The sequence below is a fragment of the Melospiza georgiana genome, chromosome 28, assembly GCF_028018845.1.
Source record: "Melospiza georgiana isolate bMelGeo1 chromosome 28, bMelGeo1.pri, whole genome shotgun sequence".
Lineage (NCBI taxonomy): Eukaryota > Metazoa > Chordata > Aves > Passeriformes > Passerellidae > Melospiza > Melospiza georgiana.
Genome location: NC_080457.1, coordinates 4,396,384 through 4,411,404, shown reverse-complemented (window position 1 = coordinate 4,411,404; position 15,021 = coordinate 4,396,384). Strand labels below are relative to the sequence as shown.

Genomic DNA, 15,021 nt, shown 5'->3' with positions numbered 1-15,021 from the left:
CCCGGGGTGGGAGGATGGAGCGAGACGGGGAATAATCGCATTTGGCGCCGCGCTCCCGCCCGGCTGACGTTCGTTCACCCGCCGCTAACGAGTTTAGCGGGGCCGGGAAAGCGAGAGGATCCAGGGGGATGCTGAGGCCGGGGGAGCCTGGGCTGAGCCCCCTGCGTGGGCTGCACCCACGGGGAAAGGGCTCTGGAGCGTGGCTGTGGAGTTGTGTCGGTGGGAGCTGCCCCAGGATTGCACCAGCCCCACTCCTGAACATCCCACACCCCAGCCAAACCCCCTCGGGGACAAGCACAAAGAAGGGGGGATCCAGGAATGGGGTACACCAGGGAAGGGAGCTCCAGGAATGGGGTACACCAGGGAAGTAGTGCTCTGAGGAAGGGGGTACACCAAGGGAGGGGGGCTCCAGGAATGGGGTACACCAGGAAAGAGGGCTCCAGGAATGGGGTACACCAAAGAAGGGGGCTCCAGGAATGGGGTACACCAGGGAAGGGGGGGCTCCAGGAATGGGGTACAGCAGGAAAAGGGGGCTCCAGGACTGGGGTACACCAAGGAAGGGGGGCTCCAGGAATGGGGTACACCACGTAAGGGGGGCTCTGATCAATGGGATACAGCAGGAAAGGGGGTGCTCCAGGGAAGGAGTGCTCTGTGAAGGGGGTGCTCCAGGAATGGGGTACAGCAGGAAAAGGGGGCTCCAGGAATGGGGTACAGAAGGGAAGGGGGGGTTCCAGGAATGGGGTACACCAAGGAAGGGGGGGCTCCAGGGAAGGGGGCTCCAGGAATGGGGTACAGAAGGGAAGAAGGGCTCCAGGAATGGGGTACACCAGGGAAGGGGGGGCTCCAGGAATGGGGTACACCAGGGAAGGGAGCTCCAGGAATGGGGTGCAGCAGGGAAGGGGGCTCCAGGAATGGGGTACAGAAGGGAAAGGGGGCTCCAGGAATGGGGTACACCAGGGAAGGGGGCTCCAGGAATGGGGTACACCAAAGAAGGGGGCTCCAGGAATGGGGTTACCCCAGAGAGGGGGTGCTCTGTGAAGGGGGTGCTCCAGGGATGGAGCTCCATGGCCACCAGTGGCCGTGTGGCCAAGCCTCAGCCATCCCCTGTCGGTGACAGGTGGCTCAGCTCCCTGGACCGGCCATCAGTGACCATGGAGGTGGCCCTGGAGGACACCCTGGCTGAGCCCCTGAGCTCCTGGAACAGGTTCTGCCCCCTGAGCGGGCTCCACGTGGGCTCCCAAAGCCCCTGGGTGCTGATGGAGAGTTGTGGGTGCTGATGGAGGGTCGTGGGTGCTGATGGAGGGTTCTGGGTGCTGATGGAGGGTTGTGGATGCTCATGGAGGGTCGCGGGTGCTGATGGAGGGTTGTGGGTGCTGATGGAGGGTTGTGGATGCTCATGGAGGGTTGTGGATGCTCATGGAGGGTTGTGGGTGCTCATGGAGGGTTGTGGGTGCTCATGGAGGATTGTGGGTGCTCATGGAGGGTCGTGGATGGTGATGGAGGGTTGTGGGTGCTCATGGAGGGTTGCGGGTGCTGCAGCTCGGCCCCAGCCCCGGCCCCGCGCGTTGAGGCCGCCCCAGCTCCCCGCACGTCCCGCCATCGATCGCGGAGCCGCCGCCACCGTCACCGCGGGCCCCGCGCCCACCGGGGCGGCTGGAGCAGAGCCGGCCCCGCGCCGCGAAGCCAAATATTTGACTGTGCAAATTGGCGGCCGGATCGATGCTGCTGCGGCTGGCGGGGGCTGTGACAGACGGACCCTCCTCCTGCCGCACCCCTGCTCCTGCAGCCCCTTCCGAACCGGAGCAGCTCCCCCCGAGTGTACCCCATTCCTGGGGTGCCCCCTCTCCTCTGCACCCCTTCCTCGGAGCATCCATTCCCCATTCCTGAAACCTCCTTTTCCTGGAGCACCCCCTTCACCGAGCACCCCGTTTCCTGCTCTACCCCATTCTTGGTGCCCCCTTCCCTGGTGTACCCCATTCCTGGAGCCCCTTCTCCCTGCTGTACCTCATTCCTGGAGCCCCCTTCCCTGCTGTACCTCATTCCTGGAGCCCCCTTCCCTGCTGTACCCCATTCCTGGAGCCCCCCTTCCCTGCTGTACCCCATTCCTGGAGCTGTACCCCTTTCTTGGAGCTCCATCCTTGGAGCACCCCCTTCACAGAGCACCCCATCCCTGGGGTAACCCCTTCTTTAGAGCCCCCCTTCCCTGCTGTACCCCATTCCTGGATCCCCCCCTTCCCTGGTGTACCCCATTCCTGGAGCCCCCCTTCCTTGGTGTACCCCATTCCTGGAGCTCCCCTTCCCTCGTGTACCCCATTCCTGGAGCCCCCTTCCTTGGTGTACCCCATTCCTGGAGCCCCCTTTCCTTGGCACACCCTCCATGGGACACCCACGTGGCCAGGATGTGGGGTCAGATGTCCCCTCACGAAGCTGCAGGTACGGGGTGATGTCCCCCCATGGGACATGTCCCCAGCTGTGAACTGGGTGGGCACCTCAATAGCCACAGGGGGGAACAAGCCGGGGCTGTGAGTGTGGTGTCACTGCATGGCATCTGTTGTCACAGGTGTCACTGTCACTGCACGGCCCCGGGGTGTGGCACAGTGTCAGTGTCACTGCACACCTCCCCGGGGTGGCACAGAGTGTCACCGTGGCTGCACAGCCCCACTCGTGTCACACGGAGCTGCTGCACAGCCCTGCGGTGCTGCACAGCTTCACTGTTGCTCCCCGGAGTGTCACATGGTGTCACTGTCACCGCGCGGTGCACAGGGTGTCACTGTCACTGTGGGGCCGCCGGGTGCCACGCAGTGTCACTGCAGCTCCCGTGGATTGTCACACAGAGTCACCGTCAGCGCCTGGTGCTGGGGCTGTCACACAACGCTATGTCACCGCGTGGCCCACGGCGTGTCACCCACTGTCACCGTCACTGCCGGCCCACAGTGGATCACCCAGTGTCACTGTCACTGCACGGCCCACGGCGTGTCACCCACTGTCACCATCACTGCACAGCCCGGGGTGCAGGACACTCCCGGTGCCACCCCTGCACACCCCATCGCTGGCACCCCCTCCGTGTCACACCCCGCGACAGCACAGCTGTCCCAGCACCCCAAATCCCGGCTGCTCCCCCTGGGGACACGTCCCCGAGCCTGTCCCCTCCGCCAGCCGTGTGGCCGTCGCCTCGCAGCGCTCACCGCCGGCGCTAATTAACGGCGGTGTTGGCAGCCCTTAATTGCCGCGCGGTGGGAGGGTGACAGCCCCGCCGTGTCCGTAATGAGAGGCGGCGTGACGGGGACAGCGACGGGCATGTGCCACCCACACCTTGTGCCCTCCCCCTGCCCGCGGCCGGGCTGTCCCCGCTGGGCTGGGGACAGTGGGGATGGGGACAGTGGGGATGGGGACAGTGCCTGGTGCTGGGATGGGGACAGTGGGGATGGGGACAGTGCTGGTGCTGGGCTGGGGACAGTGCCTGGTGTAGGGATGGGGACAGTGGGGATGGGGACAGTGCTGGTGTAGGGATGGGGACAGTGGGGATGGGGACAGTGGGGATGGGGACAGTGCTGGTGTGGGGATGGGGACAATGCCTGATATTGGGCTGGGACAGTGCTGGTGTGGGGATGGGGACAGTGGGGATGGGGACAGTGCCTGGTATTGGGATGGGGACAGTGGGGATGGGGACAGTGCCTGGTATTGGGATGGGGACAGTGGGGATGGGGACCGTGCCTGGTATTGGGATGGGGACAGTGCTGGTGTTGTGATGGGGACAGTGCCTGATGTGGGGCTGGGACATGCTGGGACGGTGTTGGCTGGCCACCAGCCAACTGCTCAGCTAGCCAGACAAGCAGATGGACAGCTGGACAGGCTGGTGGTCCACTGGGCAGCCAGCCAATCAGCCATCTAGCCAACTGGCCAGCCAGGCAACCAAGCCACCAGCCAGCCCACCCCGCCTGGGTGTGCCACCAGCCTGGTCACTGCCAGTGAGCCACTTGGCCACCAACCACCTCCTCACCACCCAGCCATCCACTTGTCCTTCAAGGCCAGCAGACAGCTGGGCCTCCCTGCCCACAGCTGAATGTCCCCATCCCATGTCCCATGTCCTTCCAGAGCCCATCCTGAGGACACAGCTGGAATTTGGGGGACAGCATCCCAACTCCTTGGGGCCTGCAAATGGCTGCTTGTCACCGTGAGATGACATTGGGCTCCTTGGTTGTGTCCAGCTCTGTCCTAATTCCAGCTGAGCCTGCCCATGCTGAGCCACGGTGGCACAATGTCCCTGACCCCCATGCCAAGCGTGGTCCTATGGGCACCATCTGCCACAATGCCAGGAGGGGAAACTGAGGCAGGGCACAGTGCCCGCCCCACTAGCCCCCTGCCCTGGCCCGGTCACGCTTCCCTTCCCCAAATCCTCCTCCATGAGTTCCGGGAGGTGCTGAGTGTTGGGCACAGCCACCCCCGGCCCGAGCTGCGCCCCTGGAGCATCGATCGTCCCCATCCCCGTCCCCGTCCCCGCTGCCGGCGTCCCCAGCACGGCCCAGCCGCCCCCGCCCGCGCTGCCAAAGCAAACAGCCGAGGGCTGGGCCGGCATCGATTCTGCGGGAGCTGCTGTTTGCTTAACCTTTGCAGAGGAGCGGCGGGCGTCGACGGAGCCGCAGCCACCGCAGCCACCGCCGTGACAGAGCTGCAGCCACCACTGCCACTGCAGCCACCACAACCCCTGCAGCCACCACTGCCACTGCAGCCACCACAACCCCTGCAGCCACCACTGCAGCCACCACCGCAGCCACCACTGCCACTGCAGCCACCACAACCCCTGCAGCCACCACCGCAGCCACTGCCGCAACAGCTGCAGCCACTGCTGCCACTGCTGTCACTGCATCCTCTGCACCCACTGTCACAACCCTGCAGCCACCGCTGCCACCGCAGCTGCAGCTACTGCTGTCACCATATCCTCTGCAGCCACCACTGCCACTGCTGTCACCGCATCCAGCTGTGCACCCACTGCCACAACGGCTGCAGCCACTGCTGCCACTGCAGCCACCACAACCCCTGCAGCCACTGCTGCCACCGCTGTCATCACATCCCCTGCAGCCACCACAGCCGCTACTGTCACCACAACCCCTGCAGCCACCACCGCAGTCACCACCGCAACAGCTGCCGCCACTGCTGCCACTGCTGTCACCATATCCTCTGCACCCACCACTGCCACTGCTGCCACTGCTGTCACCGCATCCTCTCCACCCACTGTCACAACCCCTGCAGCCACCGCTGCCACCACTGTCACCACAGCCCCTACAGCTTCTGCTGTAACCCCTGCAGCCACCACTGCCACTGCTGTCACCGTGGCCATCGCTGCCACCACTGCAACCCCTGCAACCCCTGCAGCCACTGCTGTCACCACAGCCACCACAGCCACCACTGTCACCACAGCCACCACTGCCAACACCATCGCTGCAGCCACACCACAACCACTGCAGCTGTGATGGCCACTGCTGTCACCACTGCTGCCACCACTGCCACCACAGCCACTGTGGCCACCACCACTCCCACAGGAGTCATGCTGTCACTGCAATCGCTGCTGCCATCGCTGCCACCACATCCACGGCAGCCACTGCTGCTGCCACCTCCCGCCTTTGTCCCTTTCCCAGCTCCTGCACTCCCAAATGTGGCATTTGGAGCTTTGCCATCCATTCCCTGTGCCCAGGTGCATGGAGCTGGTTCAAGGGGCTTGGGGACAGGGAGCGCCTCAGGGGCTCCAGCAGTGTCACCTGGGGTGTTGTGTCCCCCATAGAATGCTGCTGTCCCACGGGCCATCCTGGCTCTGTAATGCCACAGCTTGGGGACATGGTGGCCAAGAGTGGTGGCCTTGCCGTGGGGACAGGGCGGCCCAGAGTGATGCTGTAGCCTGGGGTGGTGACTATGCCAAGGGGACACGATGTCCTGTGGCAACAAGGTGACCTGGGGCAGTGTCCCCACCACGAGGATGCAGCAGCCACGACAGGGATGTCCCCTGAGCCTCCAGGCGAGACGAGGGCCCTGGTGTAGCCAGCGTGGGCCTGTCCTCCCTCTGTGTCCCCACCACGGCCACCCTGTCCCCACGCAGAGCCCCCTGCCCACCCGGGCCACCGTGTCCCCGTGCTGCTGGTGACTCACGCAGCCCGTGACCTCGCCAGGCGTATTTTTAGGCACTTGTTAAAGCAGAAAGATAACGAGGAATGGGGGGGGGGTGCGCAGGGGGGGAGGTGACAAAAATGATGGAGAAAAGCATCAGGGAAACAGCTGGTGACAAACTTTGAGGGGGGCACGTGGTGCTGGCAGCACCCCCACCCCAAAATGCTCTCCCCCTCCCCAGCCTTGTAAAGACCCCAGCAATAATTGCCTCCTTAAAGGTAGCTAATTGATTTCTGCTGGCTGATTAAAGCCTCTGCGGGAGCCGGGGGACATGCGGGGGCGATCGATGCCTGTCAAAAGTCCCCTTGGTTCCCCCTCTTGTGGGGCGGGGCTGGGGCTTGTCCCCCGTGTGTCCCCTGGGCTTTGGCAGTGAGGGGGATGAGGGGAAGCCCCCTCAGGGTGTTTTTTGGGGGGCAGGGGGTTTATGACCCTATGGAGCTCACAGGTGCCACTGAGGTTGATGCCACCTCAGTTTTGTCACCCAAGCGCTGTGGCGGATGGCACTGGCGGTGGCCCCGGGCCGCTCTGTGCCCGTGTGTCCGTGTCGCCCTCCCCCATCCCCGCGTCCTTCGCTCACCCCCGGCGCTGGCGGCGCCTGTCACTTGCCATCGCGTCCCGCTGTCCCCGCCGAGGCTGATGGAGATGGCAGGCGACGGAGCGGGCGCAGCCGCGTGTCCCCCGTGCCATGAGCCCTCCGGGGCCCGGCCCCGGGCACGGCTCTTTGGCACAGCCCGGCGGTGGCACCTGCGGCTGTCCCGCTGTCACTGTGCCACCAGCGGTGACATCCCATGCCACGGAGGCCGACCGCGATGGATGGGTGCCGCTTGGGCTGTGAGGGAAACTGAGGCAGGGAGTCGGGGCGCGCCCTGAGGATCACCCCCGTGGGTGCTCTTCTGTGGGGACACAAGTGACAGGGTCCAGAGGTGTCCCCAGCTCCACGGGGACACTCGCAGTGCTCGGGGTCTGGCGTGGGGACACCGGGGGACCCCCCCATTGGATGAGGGGGTCAGCGGGGCCGATCCCACCTCCGTGCCTCAGTTTCCCTTTCATGGGCGTGTCCTGATTGGATGGGCGGGATGGAGGGGGCGTGTCCGGCGGCGGGGTGGGCGTGGCCCGGCGGGGTGGGCGTGGCCCGTGCGGCGCGGGGCGCACCGGAGGCAGCGGAGCGCAGCGGAGCCGCCGCCAGCCCGAGCCCCCCCCGCCGCCGCCGCCGCCGCCGCCGCCGCCGCCCTGCTCCCCCCCGCCGGCACCATTCCCTCCCCCGGGCGCCAGCGCGCCCCGGCCGGGCGGCGGCTCAGCCTGGGCCGCAAAACTTTGCTGGCGGCCGCGGCGGGGGTGGTGATGGTTCTGGTGCTGGTGGTGCTCATCCCGGTGCTGGTGAGCTCCGCCGGTACCGACGGTCGCTACGAGATGCTGGGCACCTGCCGGATGGTCTGCGAGCCCTACGGCCCCGCCGCTCCCCCCCAGCAACCGGCCGAGCGCGGCCCCCTCCCGCCGCCCTCCACGCTGGTGCAGGGTCCCCAAGGCAAACCGGGCAGACCGGGCAAACCGGGACCGCCGGGGCCGCCCGGAGAACCGGGGCCGCCGGGGCCGGTGGGGGCGCGGGGCGAAGCGGGAAGACCGGGACCCCCGGGATTACCGGGACCGGGCGCTACGGGCGCGGTGAGCGCGGCCACCTACAGCACGGTGCCGCGGGTCGCCTTCTACGCCGGCCTCAAGAACCCCCACGAGGGCTACGAGGTGCTCAAGTTCGACGACGTGGTCACCAACCTGGGCAACAGCTACGACGCCGCCTCGGGCAAGTTCACCTGCGCCATCCCCGGCACCTACTTCTTCACCTACCACGTCCTCATGCGCGGCGGGGACGGCACCAGCATGTGGGCCGACCTCTGCAAGAACGGGCAGGTAAGGGCTGCCCCATCCCGGCTCCATCCGCGGGACCGGGAGCTCTGATATCCCCCAGCACGGGAGAAGGGCTGTGGGTGCTCCCCCGTGCTTTTCCTGCCTTCAGAATGGGCGCTCCATCCTTCTCCTGCCCCGGGGTGTCACATCCTCTTTGTGCTGGCGATGGACCGCGGGTGCTTCCCCAGGGGCTCCGTCCTTTTCCCGGCCCCTGGATGCACCCCCAGGGTGCCACATCCTCCTCCCAGCGCGGATTGCGGGCTCTGGGTGCTTCCCCAGGGCCCCCATCCTATTCCCATCCCCTGGGTGTCACCTCCTTCTCCCAGCGGCAGTGATGGGCTCTGGGTCCATCCACGTCCTTCTCCCAGACACTGCCATGCACCCCTGGGGTGTTTGATCCATCTCCCGGTGCTGAGGATGGGCTCTGTGTGCACCCCCAGAATGCCCTGTCCTTCTCCTGCCCCCAGGGATGCACCCCCGGGATGTTCTGTCCCTCTCTGGGTGACAATGATGGGATTTGGGTGCGTTTCCAGGGTGCCACATCCTTCTCCTGGGCACGGAGCTGTAACCCCAGGGTGCCCTGTTCTCCTCACAGCGATGTGATGGGCTCGGGGTGCACCCCCGAGGGGCTCTGTCCTGCTCCCCTCTCTGGAGCTGCATCCCCAGGATGCCCCATCCTTCTCCCAGTGCTGGAGATGCTCCCCCAGGATGCTCCTTCCTTCTCCCAGTGACAATGACAGGCTCTGATTGTGTCCCCAGGGTGCTCCCCATGCTGAAAGAGCAGCCCTGGGGTGCTCTGTCCCTCTCTCAGTGAGAGAGCAGGGCTCTGGGTGCACCCCTGGGGTCCCCTGTCCCTCTCCCAGTGACAGTGCAGGGCTCTGGTTGTGTCCCCAGGGTGCTCCATCCTGCTCCCCACCCTGAAGGAGCAGCCCTGGGGTGTCCTCTCCTTCTCCCAGTGACAATGACAGGCTCTGGGTGCACCCTGGGGTGTCCTGTCCTTATCCCAGTGACAATGACGGGCTCTGGGTGCACCCCTGGGGTCCTCTGTCCCCCTCCCCGTGACAATGACAGGCTCTGGGTGCACCCTTGGGGTGTCCTGTCCCTCTCCCAGTGACAATGACGGGCTCTGGGTGCACCCCTGGGGTGTCCCATCCTCCTCCCCGTGACAATGACGGGCTCTGGGTGCACCCTTGGGGTGTCCTGTCCCCCTCCCAGTGACAATGACGGGCTCTGGGTGCACCCCTGGGGTTCCCTGTCCCCCTCCCCGTGACAATGACGGGCTCTGGGTGCACCCTTGGGGTGTCCCATCCTCCTCCTCCTCCCATTCCCAGACGCTGCCCCGTGTCCCCTGTCCCTCTCCCAGTGCTGGGGACAGTCACCGTCCACCCTGGCGTGTCCCCAGGGGTTCCCTCAGCTCTTTCCTTGGCCATGGAGATGTTCCTTGGGGGGTGTCCCCCTGGCCATGCCATTGTCCCCGCGGAGGTCCCGCTTTTGGGGGGCTGCACCCCCAGCCTGGAACCGGCTGGCTCTGAGTGGGGACATCGCGGGGGACACCCCGAGGGTGGCTGCATCCTTCCCCTCCCCTCCTCCCGCTGGAACCCCCAATGCCAGGACTCAGCCTCGCCATCCCCACGCTTTTGGGGCGCCCCTTTCCCACACCAGGACTCGGGGAACAAGACGTGGCCGTGTCCCCTCGGGGATGTCACCGAGCTCAGCTCCCCTGGATGGCACCGCAGCTGCATTCCCGCGCCTCCATCCACGCTGCGTTTCCCCCGGCGTCAAAACCCGCGATGTCTCCTTGCCCTGAGCACCCAGGACCCCCAAAACTGAGTTTTCACCCCAAAAAGAGCCGGGCTGTGAGGAGGAGCGGGCTCCTTGTCACCCTCCCCGAGCCCTTCCGAGCGGGAGCACGGCAGGAGCCGCTCGCTCCGCAGCTTTTCTCCATCCAAACACTTCCAATTTCCTTTTATTGAGATTATTTTTGTCCTCCCCATCCCTCAAGCCTTAAATTTTGGGGGTTTCCAGCGCTGTTTGGCACTTCTTGCTCTTTCCCCAAACGCTCCGGACTGAGCACCCCAAAAAATCACCTCAACCCTCAAATCTTTTTGGGGGACCGCCCCAAACCTTCCTACCCCCTAGATCAACATTTCTGGATGAATTTCCAGCGGCTTTGGAGCTCCTTGTCAAGAGGAGCAGCGCTCGGGCGGGCGATGCAACTTAATTAACGGCTTGTTAATTACTAACAAGGCATCGCCGCATCGATAGCTAGAAAGAAGATTCCCCCCTTAATGGCCCAAATAATTAAAAAATTGGGTTATTTAGGGGATTTCTGCTAAAAATGCCCCGTTCCTGGCATGGCGTGGGGTTCCCAGCAGATAAAGGTTGATCCTGGAATATTCAGAGCCAGTCAGAATTTGGGGGGTCCCGTCTGGCACCCCAAGATCCCCTCAGTGCTGCTGGTTTGGGGGCTGCCCATCAGCGTTGGGTCGGGGCTGGAGTTAATGAGAGCCAGGGGAGCTGCTGCTGGTGCTTAATTAGCATTAATTATTATTTGTATTAGCCCGTAGCTGAGGCAAGGGCAGCGAGAGGTGGACGGACAGAGGGACAGATTGATTGATTGATTGATTGATTGATTGATGGATAGGGCTGGTACTGGGGGGGTTTGGGGTCCCCATGCTGTAGAAGGCCCAGCTCAGGGAGGGTCACAGCCCCAGGGGACTCTTGGGGACAGTCCCCAAGGGTACACCAGGATGTGCTGGAGGGTCCTGGGGGCATCTCCTGCTGTACCCAAGGGCCGTGGGGGGCACCCAGAGCTGTGCCCGAGCATCCTGAGGAGCCTCTGCCACTGAGTTTGGGGGCTCCAAAGCCACCTCAGGGTGCTGGGCCATGGTGGCACATGGGGCACGAGGCGTCCCTGATGTCCCCAAGTGTCACCGCACATGGCAGCACCCCGCTGTCCCCTGAAAGCTGCTGGGTGCAGCCACCTTGGGGACCCCTCCAGAGTGTCCCCAGTGCCAGGGACACCCCTCAGAATTGTCACGGGGGTCAGGGAGAGCGGCTGCAGCAGAGCCCAGGCTGGGGCCGTGCCACCCCATGGGGAAACTGAGGCACGGAACAGCACGAAGGGGTGAAGCCATCGCTGGTGGCCGTGGTGGCAGCCCCCCTGCCGTGGCTCTGCGGTGCCGGCAGCGCCTCAGCCCGGGCCCAGCGCTGCCATTTATCTTGCCTGGTTAGCGAGGGCTGGCGGGCTCGCCGTGATGAGGCGGCTCCTTAACGAGGGAAGACGGATGGCACCGGGCAGCTCCAGCTGTGGCGGGGGGGACGGAGCCAAATGGCTTTTCCTGGCTCTCCTTCCTCCTTTCCTGGCTCTCCTTCCTCCTTTCCCGGCTTCTTCCTCCACTCCCGATCCGCAGCAGGACACAGGAGACTGGGGCGCTGTGACTGACCGGGATTTGGGCTCCCCCACCTGCAATGGGGACCTCGAGGTGACAGGGTGGGCACAGGGTGAATGTTAAAAGTGGGTGCTGTGGGATCGCAGCCTGGCCGTCGGTAGGTTCCAGAGTTAACATCGTCCCAGGTGCGGCTGGGTGAGGAGTGACCCGGGGACAAAGGACAGGACTGCAGGGGACACCGTCCTTGTCCCACCGCTCCGGGCCACCGCAGCCGCTCGCCGGTGCGAGCCCAATTAAGAGGCGATTCTCGTCGCTCGTAATTAGCGGCACCTTCTCCCGGCGCAGCGCTTTCTGCATTTCACTTGGGATTTCAGCAGCCGCCTTGTCACTGTCACCCAGCGCCGCGATCTCCCCGCGAGGCTCCGCCGGAGATTTGATTACCCACAGAATTCTGCGGCGGCTCCAGCCACGGAACCGCTGCTGCGGGCGGGGACGGCTCCTCCGGGAACCTTTCTGGGGGTGGATGGGGGTCTGTGTAATGGGGATGGGGGTTCAGCCCTCGCCACACCCTCACTGTCCCCGTGCAGCTCCCGGGATGCAGGGTTCAGGGTTTGGGTTGGGACTGGGATGGGAGATGGGGGGCTGTGTCCCAAAAATGGCCCTGGATCCAAACCCAGAGATGGGGGGCTGTGTCCCAGGCATGGCCCTGGATCCAAACCCAAAGATGGGGGGCTGTGTCCCAGGCATGGCCCTGGATCCAAACCCAGAGATGGGGGCTGTGTCTGAGCTGTGCATCCAAATCCAGAGCCAGGGCCTGTGGGAGAGCCGTGGTCCCGTGTGGAGCTGTGGTGCCACGGTCCTGTGTCCCAACCTGGATCCAAACCTGGATCCAAATCTGCATTTGGGGTTCTGTGTCAGACCATGGTCCCATGTCTGTCCCACGTTCCTGTGTCCAAACCTGGATCCAAATCTGGATTTGGGTTTCTGTGTGGAGCTGTGGTGCCACGTCTGACCCATGGTCCTAGATCCAAACCTTGATCCAAACCTGGATTTGGGGTTCTGTGTCAGAGCTGTGGTCCCACATCTGACCCACGGTCCTGGATCCAAACCTGAATTTGGGGTCAGAGCTGTGGGGACACAAATGACTCACAGTTCTGGATCCAAACCTGGATTTGGGGTCCTGTGTCTGAGCTGTGCATCCAAATCCAGAGCCAGGGTCCTGTGGGAGAGCCGTGGTCCCGTGTGGAGCTGTGGTGCCACGTCTGGCCCATGGTCCTGTGTCCAAACCTGCATTTGGGGTTCTGAGTCAGAGCTGTGGTGACACAAATGACCCACGGTCCTGGATCCAAACCTGGATTTGAGGTTCTGTGTCTGATCTGTGGTCCCATGTCTGAGCAACATTCCTGTATCCAAACCTGAATTTGGGGTCAGAGCTGTGGTGCCGTGTCTGACCCACGGTCCTGTGTCCAAACCTGGATCCAAATCTGCATTTGGGGTTCTGTGTCAGACCATGGTCCTACATCTGACCCACAGTCCTGTATCCAAACCTGGATTTGGGGTTCTGTGTCAGACCATGGTCCTACATCTGACCCACAGTCCTGGATCCAAACCTGGATTTGGGGTTCTGTGTCTGAGCTGTGATCCCACATCTGACTTGTGGTCCTGTATCCAAACCAGGATTTGGGGTTCTGTGTCAGAGCTGTGATCCCACATCTGACTCGTGGTCCTGGATCCAAACTTGGATTTGGGGTTCTGTGTCTGAGCTGTGGTCCCATGTCTGAGCAACATTCCTGTATCCAAACCTGAATTTGGGGTCAGAGCTGTGGTCCCGTGTGGAGCTGTGGTCCCACATCTGACCCACGGTCCTGGATCCAAACCAGGATTTGGGGTTCCCTGTCAGAGCTGTGATCCTGTACCACACTGGGGTCCCGTGTCTGGGCTGCAATCCCGCACTGACCCCACACCCGCAGTCCCCCCCGTGCCACCGTCCCTGTCACACCCAGCCCCGCGCTCCCGTTTCGGTGCCCGCGGGGTCCGGGGGGGCTCCGGGCGGTGCTGGGATCCCACGGGGGGGACCCGGGACACCCCTCGCTGCCCCGGGGCGGGTGGATCCCATTGATGTGTGTGAGGCGTGCCCTGAGCCGGTGTCCCCTGGGCAGGTCCGGGCCAGCGCCATCGCTCAGGACGCCGACCAGAACTACGACTACGCCAGCAACAGCGTCATCCTGCACCTGGACGCGGGCGACGAGGTGTTCATCAAGCTGGACGGGGGCAAAGCCCACGGCGGCAACAACAACAAGTACAGCACCTTCTCCGGCTTCATCATCTACTCGGACTGAGCCCGGCGCCCCCCGCATCTCCCCGCAGCGACCCCCCAGCCCCACGGCGTCCCTGCTGCCCCCCAGCTCCCCCCCGGCACCCCCTGCCCACCCATGGATCGCCCTCCCCGCTCTCCCGGCTGCTCCGAGCCCCCTGTTCCCGTCAGGGCTGGCGGCTGCAGGGCTTGGGGGTGGCACCCACGGCACCCCCATGCCCGGCTGTGCCCCCCCTGCCCCGCCGCCGCTCTCTGCCCGCCCCCGGGGCGCTGCCGGGGCTCTCGGGGGGTCCCCGGGCCTGGGGGGGCTGTGCTGGGGCGGGGGGTGACAACATGGTAAAGCAGAGCTGTGATCTGTCCCGGTCTGCTGTGTGTGTCCCCAGTGTCCCCAACGCCGGGGACGGGGTCTTTGTGCCACCACCACCACGTCCCACCCCGGCGCCGCTTCCTTTATCAAACCAGTCCCTGTCCCTGCACCGCTGTCATGGGGACACTTGGGTGCCGCCCTTACCCCAGCCCTGTCCCCGTGAGGGAGTGTCCCCTGAGAAACACAGCATTGTCACCGCTCGGGGAGGGACACGCGGAGCCACCGGGACCCTCGGGCACTGCGCCCGTCACCGCTGCCTCGGCACGGGCGGGACCTGGCGCGATTCGAGGTGACAGCGGCTGTGCTGGGGACAGAGGATGGGAGCCCTGGGGACACGGAGTGGCCTTGGGGACAGGACGGGGCTGGGTGTCCTCCTGGATGTATGTGTGTGTGTCCGTGTGTCCTCAAGAATGAGTTTTGATGTCCCCAGTGTGTGTGTCCCTCAGGTGAGTCTGTCTGTGCCCCAGGTGTGTGTGTGTCCCTCAGGTGTGTGTCTGTCTGTTTGTCTGTGTCACGGGAGTGTGCGTGCCCCAGGTGAGTGTGTGTGTCCCAGATGTGTGTGTTCATTCCAGATGTGTGTGTGTGTGTTCCAGATGTGTGTGTTTGTTCCAGATGTGTGTTTGTTCCCGAGCCCCTGCGGCTCCCGGCGCTGTTCCCCGGCACCGATCCCGGCTGGAGGTGACGGCGGGGCCGGGCTGGATCGCAGCTTCGAGCAGAAGGTCCCCGAGAACGAATTGCAACCTGGGGACCCTCCGGAAGCTCCCAGGGACCCCCGGGACCTTCCAGGACCCCCCGGACCCCCGGGACCTTCCCCTCTCTCGCCCGCCGGGGCTCGGAGCTGCAGCAGCCGCTGCCGGCGGCAGGGGGCGCAGGCGGCACCGAGACCG

General features: G+C 64.5%; 1 protein-coding gene across 1 annotated transcript; it reads left to right on the top strand.

Annotated features, from left to right (window-relative positions):
* Nucleotides 1-7,390: 7,390 nt before the first annotated feature.
* On the top strand, nucleotides 7,391-14,769 carry C1QL1 (complement C1q like 1). The gene is made up of 3 exons (XM_058041662.1): nucleotides 7,391-8,064; nucleotides 13,613-14,565; nucleotides 14,602-14,769. Exons 1-2 carry the CDS (start codon nucleotides 7,501-7,503, stop codon nucleotides 13,790-13,792), a joined length of 744 nt encoding a protein of 247 aa, XP_057897645.1. The 5' UTR covers nucleotides 7,391-7,500; the 3' UTR covers nucleotides 13,793-14,565; nucleotides 14,602-14,769.
* The last annotated feature ends 252 nt before the right edge of the window (nucleotides 14,770-15,021 follow it).

Bases quoted from the DNA above. Each gene is read 5' to 3' on its own strand.
- C1QL1 (XM_058041662.1), top strand. From the start codon at position 7,501: ATGGTTCTGGTGCTGGTGGTGCTCATCCCGGTGCTGGTGAGCTCCGCC. The intron at 8,065-13,612 runs GTAAGGGCTGCC...TCCCCTGGGCAG, and splicing joins ACCTCTGCAAGAACGGGCAG to GTCCGGGCCAGCGCCATCGC.